At 43.9% G+C, this 12,000-nt stretch overlaps 1 protein-coding gene across 1 annotated transcript; it reads left to right on the forward strand.

Annotated features, from left to right (window-relative positions):
- Positions 1-567: 567 nt before the first annotated feature.
- On the forward strand, positions 568-10,864 carry LOC127927559 (tenascin-R-like). Its single transcript, XM_052514105.1, has 9 exons — positions 568-625; positions 1,642-1,797; positions 1,998-2,110; positions 2,600-2,732; positions 3,089-3,240; positions 3,700-3,796; positions 4,449-4,610; positions 7,663-7,826; positions 10,311-10,864. The coding sequence occupies exons 1-9, from the start codon at positions 568-570 to the stop codon at positions 10,407-10,409; spliced, it is 1,134 nt and encodes a 377-aa protein (XP_052370065.1). The 3' UTR covers positions 10,410-10,864.
- The last annotated feature ends 1,136 nt before the right edge of the window (positions 10,865-12,000 follow it).

Genomic DNA, 12,000 nt, shown 5'->3' on the forward strand with positions numbered 1-12,000 from the left:
GTGGTTCTGTGTCTGTCATCCTGACAGGAGAGAGTGGTTGTGTGTCTGTCTTCCTGACAGGAGAGAGTGGTTCTGTGTCTGTCCCTGACAGTCCCAGAGTGTTCTCTGTCCAATGTCTGTCATCATCAGGGGAGTACGAGGTTCTGTGTGTGATGTCTGTCATCATGACAGGAAGAGTGAAAGTGATCTGTCCCTGACAGAGTGGTTCTTGCCATCATGACCACAGGTGTTCACCACCTGACAGATCTAATGTGCTGTGTGTCAACTCATCATCTACAGTACATCATCATGCATTCTGCTTTGAAAACAGTGTTTTGTGGATTTTTGCAGAACGATTTGCCTTCCATTCTTACCCACAGTTTCAATTGTCTTGTCCTGCAATATGACAACAATTAAGTGTTTTAAAACATGACATATCATCTGTTGACTGCATTTTGCATAACCAACGGAATTGCCTTATGTCTAAATTCACCATGTAAATGACACATTGTCTTTGGACTGTAGTACCTGTACCCCCTCCAACTGTTCTCCAAGCAATGAACTAACAGATACCAAGGCAGTGCTGCAATGGACCCCGCCATGGGCCAAGTAGACCGCTTCATCATCAGTTATGAGTCTGCAAGAAGTGAGTTTCCTGATGAAAAGATACGGTGAACATACATACAGTAGTATAACTGTAGTTATACAGTTCCTTCAGAAAGTATTCAGACCCCTTGACTTTTTACACATTTTGTTACGTTACAGCCTTATTATAAAAAAAAATCCTCATCAATCTACACACAATAACCCATAATGACTAAGTGAAAACAGGTTTTTGGAAATTTTTGAAACCAAGATTTAACTCTTTGGCTTGAATGCCAAGCGTCACATCTGGAGGAAACCTGGCACCATCCCTACAGTGAAGCATGGTGGAGGCAGCATCATGCTGTGGGGATGTTTTCAACGGCAGGGACTGGGAGACTAGTCAGGATCAAGGAAAAGATTAACGGAGCAAAGTACAGAGAGAACCTTGATAAAAACCTGCTCCAGAGCGCTCAGGACCTCAGACTGGGGCGAAGGTTCACCTTCAAAAACAAGTGTGCCAAGCTTGTAGCATCAGACCCAAGAAGACTTGATGCTGTAATCACTGCCAAAGTTGCTTCAACAAAGTACTGAGTAAATGTTCTGAATGTAAATGTGATATATATATTTCTTTTATATATATATATATATATATATATAAATTAGCAACAAAAAAAAAAATATATATTTTTGTTTTGGCATTATGGGGCATTGTGTGTAGTTTGATTAGGGAAAAATCTATTGAATCAATTTTATAATAAGGCTGTCACGTATGTGGAAAAAGTCAAGGGGTCTGAATACTTTCAGAAGGCACTGTAGACCAGTGGAGGCTGCAGAGGGGAGGACGACTCATAACAGTGTCTGGAAGGGAGCAAAGGGAATGGCATCAAACACATAGGAACTACTCCAGTCACGAGCCCGTCCTCCCCAATTAAGGTGCCACCAACCTCATGTAGTATATACTATGTACCATAGCTAGTATAACTACACCTGTACATTGTATACTGTTCTACTCACGTTCCAAGCTGTAATCCAGCCTAAGCTGCATCCCCTGTCCCTCCTCCCTCGTCTCTCCCACAGCTCCCAATGTAACAGTGACAGTGATGGTGTCTGGTAACTCAGTAGAGCAGCAGCTGAGAGGGCTGCAGAGAGACACCGTGTACACAGTCAAAGCCCTGAGTCAGAAAGACAGTCTGCAGAGCACAGCCATCACTACCACCTTCACAACGGCCAGTGGTGAGTACACAGGGGGAGACACACTGCACAACATCACATGTAACTACAGCGTAGAACCTCAAAGATCTGAAGCTCAGAGTTACCGGTCAAAGTTACAACACGACCTCCATTCCCGACTCGTTGGTATTTCTGAGGTCCTACTGTATAGGGAAAAGAACCAGGACAGAACGTACCTGTATGTGTGATGGTTTGTCCTTCAGCTGTAAAGGCCGGTGAGGTGGGCGCTCGTTCTGCTGTTGTATCATGGAAATCCCCCAGTGTTGCGTTCAGCAGATACAGAGTGACCTATCAGACGGCAGGAGAGGAGGTCAAGGTGAGCTTTATTCCTCACATGATACATTCGTATGAACTTAATACCACAACTATACTGCTACTATATTGTATACAAAGATGTAGGATCTTCATTTGAGCCAGTTTGCTACAGCAGGAAAATAATCCTGCCGCAACAGAAACTGTGAATTATGTTTATTATAAGTAATGGACATTTTTATAAGGGCTGATACATTTTTTCTTAAGGGAAAATCAAGTCTGAAATTGGAAATTACAAGCTTCAGAAGACTTTTTAAACCTCAAATTCCAAGGAAATGTAAAAATACTATCAAATGAAGATCCTGCATCTGTATACAATTATGTGTCCCAAATGACCATATTCCTATAGTGTACTACTTTTACCCAGGGCCCATAGTCAAAAGTAGTGCACTATATAGGAAATAGGGTGCCATTTGGGACGGACTACTGAAACAACAGTGCATGAGGTAAGACAGTTTCAAACATCTGTTTCTCTGGCCCTCTATCTCCCCAGGAGGTGATTCTGGACTCCACGGTGACGGAGTACAAGCTGACTGGACTATTCTCTATGTCTAAGTACACGGTGCTGGTACAGGGAGAGAGAGAGGGGCAGTACACATCTATTGTCACCACTGAGTTTATCACAGGTAGGTGTTACAGACCAGCAGTGAATTTTGAAAATGTACTTTGCACATGAGTCTCTCCATTTCATCAACTCAAGGCAACAGGGTTACTTATCTTTTACAGAGAATGTAGTAATTGTATAGTAATGTTATAGTAATCTTATAGTAATTGTATAGTAATGTTGTAGTAATTGTATAGTAATGTTATAGTAATCGTATAGTAATTGTATAGTAATCTTATAGTAATTGTATAGTATAGTAATTGTATAGTAATGTTGTAGTAATTGTATAGTAATCTTATAGTAGTTGTATAGTAATTGTATAGTAACGTTGTAGTAATTGTATAGTAATCTTATAGTAATTGTATCCCCTCGGCTCAGGAAAACTGCGCTTCCCATTCCCCACGGAGTGTTCTCAGGAGCTGCTGAACGGAGCGCTCCAGTCAGGAGAGGTGGATCTTTACCCAGAGGGCAAGGAAGGGAAGGCAGTCAGAGTCTACTGTGACATGGAGACTGAGGGAGGAGGCTGGACGGTAAGATACATGGCTTCTCTCTCTCTCTGTCTCTCTCTGTCTCTCTCTCTCTGTCTCTCTGTCTCTCTCTCTCTCTCTCTGTCTCTCTGTCTCTCTCTCTGTCTCTCTGTTTCTCTGTCTCTCTATCTCTCTCTCTCTCTCTCTGTCTCTCTCTCTCTCTCTCTCTCTCTCTCTCTCTCTCTCTCTCTCTCTCTCTCTCTCTCTCTCTCTCTCTCTCTCTCTCTCTCTCTCTCTCTCTCTCTCTCTCTCTCTCTCTCTCTCTCTCTCTCTCTCAATCATCAGCCATCTGATTCCAAAGGTCTGACAATCACATTTCCTTTTGAATAGCTACATTTTGTTGGACATAGTACGTGGGGGAATGATAGAATGGCTATGAATGTGACATCTATGCATATTTATTTTCTATGGTGAGTCTGTCTGTTTCCAATATCAGCTTTGTGAATGTGTTGCATACTGTAGGTGTTCCAGAGGAGAATGAATGGGAAGACAGATTTCTTCAGAACCTGGAGTGACTACACTAATGGCTTTGGAAACCTTAGCGAGGACTTCTGGCTCGGTAAGGTTCAGTTCAATACTGCTGATCCACTCAAAGTCCTCAGAAGAGGACAAACAGGAAACTGTAGTTCATTGGGGCCATTTCTATTATCATTTCAGTAAATTCAGGAAGTAAACAAATACATTTTCAAATTTTCTTTAATCCTTCTCTATGAGAACATTTTTAAATAGGATTTTCAGTCCACTTCTTGAATTGACTGAATAGAGGACATGAATGAAGATGGCGGCCCCCATGTACTTACCACAAATACCTCATTTGCTAAGTTCGTCCTATTATACAGTGGTTTCCATTATTCTTGTTTGGAATCTGCATTAGCTTCAGTAAATCTCCAAGATGGTGGCAATTTGAAAAAACATAAATGGAAAAGTAAATTGTGCTGATTTACTGGCACATTGAGCCATGTCGCGCTCCGTAGTTTAAAAACTCTGTGGGTAATGCTAAAACAATGACTGCATATCCAGATTCCTCCTTCTTTACCCACCCTCACCATTGAAATGGAATTGACCCCAACCATGCTAACTGTATCAAAAGGGAGGCTACTACCAAAGCGTACAGTATGTACTCTAAGCTCACAGCTTGAACATAGAGTACATAGTATATGTTTTAAATGATGTCCTAATCTTCTCTCTCTCTCTGTCTCTCATCCATCCAGGTAATGAGCTGCTTCACAACCTGACCAGCATGGGCCCAGTGAGCCTGAGAGTGGACCTGCATTCAGGCAACGATACGGCCTACGCCCATTACTCCAGCTTCACCATCGACTCAGTGGACAAACACTACGCCATCGAGGTGTCTGGATACACCGGCACTGCAGGTAAAAGGATGTACACTAGCCAAGATAGAATGTGAGGACAGAGCCTAGCAGAGCAGAATGTACACTAGCCAAGATAGAATGTGAGGACAGAGCCTAGCAGAGCAGAATGTACACTAGCCAAGATAGAATGTGAGGACAGAGCCTAGCAGAGCAGAATGTACACTAGCCAAGATAGAATGTGAGGACAGAGCCTAGCAGAGCAGAATGTACACTAGCCAAGATAGAATGTGAGGACAGAGCCTAGCAGAGCAGAATGTACACTAGCCAAGATAGAATGTGAGGACAGAGCCTAGCAGAGCAGAATGTACACTAGCCAAGATAGAATGTGAGGACAGAGCCTAGCAGAGCAGAATGTACACTAGCCAAGATAGAATGTGAGGACAGAGCCTAGCAGAGCAGAATGTACACTAGCCAAGATATAATGTGAGGACAGAGCCTAGCAGAGCAGAATGTACACTAGCCAAGATAGAATGTGAGGACAGAGCCTAGCAGAATGTACACTAGCCAAGATAGAATGTGAGGACAGAGCCTAGCAGAGCAGAATGTACACTAGCCAAGATAGAATGTGAGGACAGAGCCTAGCAGAGCAGAATGTACACTAGCCAAGATAGAATGTGAGGACAGAGCCTAGCAGAGCAGAATGTACACTAGCCAAGATAGAATGTGAGGACAGAGCCTAGCAGAGCAGAATGTACACTAGCCAAGATAGAATGTGAGGACAGAGCCTAGCAGAGCAGAATGTACACTAGCCAAGATAGAATGTGAGGACAGAGCCTAGCAGAGCAGAATGTACACCAGCCAAGATAGAATGTGAGGACAGAGCCTAGCAGAGCAGAATGTACACTAGCCACGATAGAATGTGAGGACAGAGACTAGCAGAGCAGAATGTACACTAGCCAAGATAGAATGTGAGGACAGAGCCTAGCAGAGCAGAATGTACACCAGCCAAGATAGAATGTGAGGACAGAGCCTAGCAGAGCAGAATGTACACTAGCCAAGATAGAATGTGAGGACAGAGCCTAGCAGAGCAGAATGTACACCAGCCAAGATAGAATGTGAGGACAGAGCCTAGCAGAGCAGAATGTACACTAGCCAAGATAGAATGTGAGGACAGAGCCTAGCAGAGCAGAATGTACACTAGCCAAGATAGAATGTGAGGACAGAGCCTAGCAGAGCAGAATGTACACTAGCCAAGATAGAATGTGAGGACAGAGCCTAGCAGAGCAGAATGTACACTAGCCAAGATAGAATGTGAGGACAGAGCCTAGCAGAGCAGAATGTACACTAGCCAAGATAGAATGTGAGGACAGAGCCTAGCAGAGCAGAATGTACACTAGCCAAGATAGAATGTGAGGACAGAGCCTAGCAGAGCAGAATGTACACTAGCCAAGATAGAATGTGAGGACAGAGCCTAGCAGAGCAGAATGTACACCAGCCAAGATAGAATGTGAGGACAGAGCCTAGCAGAGCAGAATGTACACTAGCCAAGATAGAATGTGAGGACAGAGCCTAGCAGAGCAGAATGTACACCAGCCAAGATAGAATGTGAGGACAGAGCCTAGCAGAGCAGAATGTACACTAGCCAAGATAGAATGTGAGGACAGAGCCTAGCAGAGCAGAATGTACACTAGCCAAGATAGAATGTGGGACAGAGCCTAGCAGAGCAGAATGTACACTAGCCAAGATAGAATGTGAGGACAGAGCCTAGCAGAATGTACACTAGCCAAGATAGAATGTGAGGACAGAGCCTAGCAGAGCAGAATGTACACTAGCCAAGATAGAATGTGAGGACAGAGCCTAGCAGAGCAGAATGTACACTAGCCAAGATAGAATGTGAGGACAGAGCCTAGCAGAGCAGAATGTACACTAGCCAAGATAGAATGTGAGGACAGAGCCTAGCAGAATGTACACTAGCCAAGATAGAATGTGAGGACAGAGCCTAGCAGAGCAGAATGTACACTAGCCAAGATAGAATGTGGGACAGAGCCTAGCAGAGCAGAATGTACACTAGCCAAGATAGAATGTGAGGACAGAGCCTAGCAGAATGTACACTAGCCAAGATAGAATGTGAGGACAGAGCCTAGCAGAGCAGAATGTACACTAGCCAAGATAGAATGTGAGGACAGAGCCTAGCAGAGCAGAATGTACACTAGCCAAGATAGAATGTGAGGACAGAGCCTAGCAGAGCAGAATGTACACTAGCCAAGATAGAATGTGAGGACAGAGCCTAGCAGAATGTACACTAGCCAAGATAGAATGTGAGGACAGAGCCTAGCAGAGCAGAATGTACACTAGCCAAGATAGAATGTGAGGACAGAGCCTAGCAGAGCAGAATGTACACTAGCCAAGATAGAATGTGAGGACAGAGCCTAGCAGAGCAGAATGTACACTAGCCAAGATAGAATGTGAGGACAGAGCCTAGCAGAGCAGAATGTACACTAGCCAAGATAGAATGTGAGGACAGAGCCTAGCAGAGCAGAATGTACACTAGCCAAGATAGAATGTGAGGACAGAGCCTAGCAGAGCAGAATGTACACTAGCCAAGATAGAATGTGAGGACAGAGCCTAGCAGAGCAGAATGTACACTAGCCAAGATAGAATGTGAGGACAGAGCCTAGCAGAGCAGAATGTACACTAGCCAAGATAGAATGTGAGGACAGAGCCTAGCAGAGCAGAATGTACACCAGCCAAGATAGAATGTGAGGACAGAGCCTAGCAGAGCAGAATGTACACTAGCCAAGATAGAATGTGAGGACAGAGCCTAGCAGAGCAGAATGTACACTAGCCAAGATAGAATGTGAGGACAGAGCCTAGCAGAGCAGAATGTACACTAGCCAAGATAGAATGTGAGGACAGAGCCTAGCAGAGCAGGTGCTTAAGGTTGAGGAACCAAAACTCAAATAGCTCACAAACAGATATTCAATACGAGGTCAATCCCATTCACATAATTTCACTAAAGTAAACATTTTACTGAAGTGGAGGGTGGGATTGGTCCCTCACTCTACAAATCCTGAATTGTACTTGTTTCTTTCTTCCTCGTCACGTCTATAAGGTGACTCCATGAAGTACCACAACGGGCGCCCATTCTCCACCAGAGACAAGGAACCCCTCCCCCTGGGCATCCACTGTGCCAGGGCCTACATGGGCGGCTGGTGGTACAAAAACTGCTACAAGACCAACCTCAACGGCCTCTATGGCACCAACAGCAACAACCAGGTACCACTAGTACCAGTATCATCCCACTAAGTGCTTTTGTCGTTGCTTTGACATTTTGATTACAGTACCTTTCCAGGTCTTTGCTATTGCAAGACAGCACCCCAATGCTGATATGCTATAAACACTGCACCACATCTCCAGTGTTTCAAATTGATCCATAGAGAATGATAGAGGACTCTTCTTTGTATCTGTTCAATTATGGTATCTGTGAGCGCATGGGCAGCACCATTAAGGCCATCTTCATTTTGAATTAATTAATTTTTTTATTCTACTACTTCTATGAGTTGGTAAACAAACTGAAAAGGTGCACATTGCCACATGGAGTGTGTTGTTTGAACAGATATAAAGCCACGGTTGGTGATCTACTGCCACATAGAGTGTGTTGTTTGAACAGATATAAAGCCAAGGTTGGTGATCTACTGCCACATGGAGTGTGTTGTTTGAACAGATATAAAGCCACGGTTGGTGATCTACTGCCACATAGAGTGTGTTGTTTGAACAGATATAAAGCCACGGTTGGTGATCTACTGCCACATAGAGTGTGTTGTTTGAACAGATAGGTTAAAGCCACAAGAGTTGGTTTGATCAGATATACTGCCACATCACAGAGTGTGTTGTTTGAACAGATATTGAACAGATATAAAGCCACGGTTGGTGATCTACTGCCACATAGAGTGTGTTGTTTGAACAGATATAAAGCCACGGTTGGTGATCTACTGCCACATGGAGTGTGTTGTTTGAACAGATATAAAGCCAAGGTTGGTGATCTACTGCCACATGGAGTGTGTTGTTTGAACAGATATAAAGCCACGGTTGGTGATCTACTGCCACATAGTGTGTTGTTTGAACAGATATAAAGCCACGGTTGGTGATCTACTGCCACATAGAGTGTGTTGTTTGAACAGATATAAAGCCACGGTTGGTGATCTACTGCCACATGGAGTGTGTTGTTTGAACAGATATAAAGCCACGGTTGGTGATCTACTGCCACATGGAGTGTGTTGTTTGAACAGATATAAAGCCACGGTTGGTGATCTACTGCCACATGGAGTGTGTTGTTTGAACAGATATAAAGCCACGGTTGGTGATCTACTGCCACATGGAGTGTGTTGTTTGAACAGATATAAAGCCACGTTTGGTGATCTACTGCCACATGGAGTGTGTTGTTTGAACAGATATAAAGCCAAGGTTGGTGATCTACTGCCACATGGAGTGTGTTGTTTGAACAGATATAAAGCCACGGTTGGTGATCTACTGCCACATGGAGTGTGTTGTTTGACCAGATATAAAGCCAAGGTTGGTGATCTACTGCCACATGTAGTGTGTTGTTTGAACAGATATAAAGCCACGGTTGGTGATTTACTGCCACATGGAGAGTGTTGTTTGAACAGATATAAAGCCACGGTTGGTGATCTACTGCCACATGGAGAGTGTTGTTTGAACAGATATAAAGCCAAGGTTGGTGATCTACTGCCACATGGAGAGTGTTGTTTGAACAGATATAAAGCCACGGTTGGTGATCTACTGCCACATGGAGTGTGTTGTTTGAACAGATATAAAGCCACGGTTGGTGATCTACTGCCACATAGAGTGTGTTGTTTGAACAGATATAAAGCCAAGGTTGGTGATCTACTGCCACATGGAGTGTGTTGTTTGAACAGATATAAAGCCACGGTTGGTGATCTACTGCCACATGGAGTGTGTTGTTTGAACAGATATAAAGCCAAGGTTGGTGATCTACTGCCACATGGAGTGTGTTGTTTGAACAGATATAAAGCCAAGGTTGGTGATCTACTGCCACATAGAGTGTGTTGTTTGAACAGATATAAAGCCACGGTTGGTGATGCCACATGGAGTGTGTTGTTTGAACAGATATAAAGCCAAGGTTGGTGATCTACTGCCACATAGAGTGTGTTGTTTGAACAGATATAAAGCCACGGTTGGTGATCTACTGCCACATAGAGTGTGTTGTTTGAACAGATATAAAGCCACGGTTGGTGATCTACTGCCACATAGAGTGTGTTGTTTGAACAGATATAAAGCCACGGTTGGTGATCTACTGCCACATAGAGTGTGTTGTTTGAACAGATATAAAGCCACGGTTGGTGATCTACTGCCACATGGAGAGTGTTGTTTGAACAGATATAAAGCCACGGTTGGTGATCTACGGCCACCTGCAGTTATGGAATGTTTGCTCATGTATAATTCATTGGCTGATCCCTCAGATGGAATTATGTGATCCTTAGGATCCCATAGGAAGTCCCACCCAGTTGACTACTTCAAAATGGTGAAATTTCTCAATGACGATGCCCACGCTAAGACGGGCTTTTAGGCACTAGAGTCCTCTATCTATCTCTATGATTTGAACAGACTTCTTATTTGATGTTGTGTCATCTGCTGTCAACTCCTATCCACTCCTGTAACTGAATTTAAGTTTTGTCAACTCATCTACTAAATGAACGTAACTCTTGTGCTGTGTTATAGGGTGTGGTGTGGATAGACTGGAAGGGCAAAGACTCGTCCATTCCCTTCACTGAGATGAAGTTCCGACCGGCCGGGATCTCCATCACAACTCGCGGATAAGACTGTCCTCTGACTCGTCCACCCCTAAACCCTTTCTTTGAGAAACAGGAAAGTGGAGCACCAAGAGACCATAAACGTGTGGATGTCGCACTTCCTGCATCTCAAATTCCGCCTCAACTTGCATGTCCAGTGGTCTTAACAGCCGTCACGACAGACAGCGTATCAGTCTGTACTTGTACTGTACAGTGCAGTGCACCAGGCTCCTGTTCTGTACCTTTATCATGCTGTCTCTCTCAGCTGTATCTGTAGACAGGAAATATTTGTGATTGCAGCATTTTGTATAGTATTGTTTTATGACCCAACTCTTACCGTCTCCAACTCAATGACTGTTCTACTGCTCTGACCCCAAAGCATCTCTACCTGATGCACATCACAAGGTTACCACCCCACTACTACTGTAATAAAACATGCACTGTCTCACTCTATTGCAATAAATGAGGCACATGAATGCCTGGATGGAGATGGGTTTTTTGTACTCAACTATGTGAGTGGTGTTGTGTGTGTGTGACTAATCTGCTAACACGATTCTTTAGGTGTTGTCAAGGTTACTCATCACCATGTGTAGTTCACCTGTGCTAGACATGCTTATTTCACATATTTCAGTTATGTTCACAAATAGTGTTTTGTGAACTGATTTGAAACATTTAGACGAGAGAGTGTGCATGAAATCGCCTCGGACAGGTTAGTATCAGTAATAAGATGGTGAAATCATCATTACTAAACACATTTCCAGTTGACAGTTATGCAATATGACACCCACACTCGGGCTGCGTCCCTAATGGCACCATATTCCCTATGCAGTGCACTACTTTTGATCAAGGCCCATAGGGAATAGGGTGTATATGGCCTATAGGGAATAGGATGCCACCTACACAAACTGAGGCTATACATCCCTGGTGTGTTTCTGTCACCATCAGCATTTTCAATCAGTGACAATCTAACATAATATAATTCACTTCTCCCTCCTCCAATAGGCATTTAGTTCCTGATCTAACAACTCAGCACACTCTGCTCTGAAATGTCCATTTATCAACGACTCACAGGAAAGACGATGAGTGGATATGGAGCTCAACTCCGTGAGGTCTCTAGCACTGCAGCATCCAGGGTGTATCCAGAATGTATGAAGCTATTAGCTTGTCACGTCTTACCACAGAAGCACCCACTGAGTGTGTTCCAACTATTGAACAGACATTTTGCAGCAGAATGGCTTCAGTCACAAAGCTCAGCATTCTACTGGCCGTTGATGCCTATGAAATGAAAGAACAATGTGAAGAATCCTCCTTTTCCACGACTCCTGTAGGTGAAGACTACTGGTTGATCACCAGATCCTCAGCTAAAGAGAGTCTGCTGCTGTGAATACCTCTAACCCTTCACCTGAAGAGAGTCTGCTGCTGTGAATACCTCTAACCCTTCACCTGAAGAGAGTCTGCTGCTGTGAATACCTCTAACCCTTCACCTGAAGATAGTCTGCTGCTGTGAATACCTCTAACCCTTCACCTGAAGATAGTCTGCTGCTGTGAATACCTCTAACCCTTCACCTGAAGAGAGTCTGCTGCTGTGAATACCTCTAACCCTTCACCTGAAGATAGTC

The sequence above is a fragment of the Oncorhynchus keta genome, unplaced genomic scaffold (genome assembly GCF_023373465.1).
Source record: "Oncorhynchus keta strain PuntledgeMale-10-30-2019 unplaced genomic scaffold, Oket_V2 Un_scaffold_1526_pilon_pilon, whole genome shotgun sequence".
Classification (NCBI taxonomy): Eukaryota; Metazoa; Chordata; class Actinopteri; order Salmoniformes; family Salmonidae; genus Oncorhynchus; species Oncorhynchus keta.

What these genes read in the sequence shown, in the direction of transcription:
- LOC127927559 (XM_052514105.1), top strand. Translation starts at nt 568, where the DNA reads ATGGACCCCGCCATGGGCCAAGTAGACCGCTTCATCATCAGTTATGAG. An exon ending in CGGCAGGAGAGGAGGTCAAG is followed by an intron (nt 2,111 to 2,599) that starts GTGAGCTTTATT and finishes CTATCTCCCCAG; the next exon opens with GAGGTGATTCTGGACTCCAC. An exon ending in CTGAGGGAGGAGGCTGGACG is followed by an intron (nt 3,241 to 3,699) that starts GTAAGATACATG and finishes TGCATACTGTAG; the next exon opens with GTGTTCCAGAGGAGAATGAA.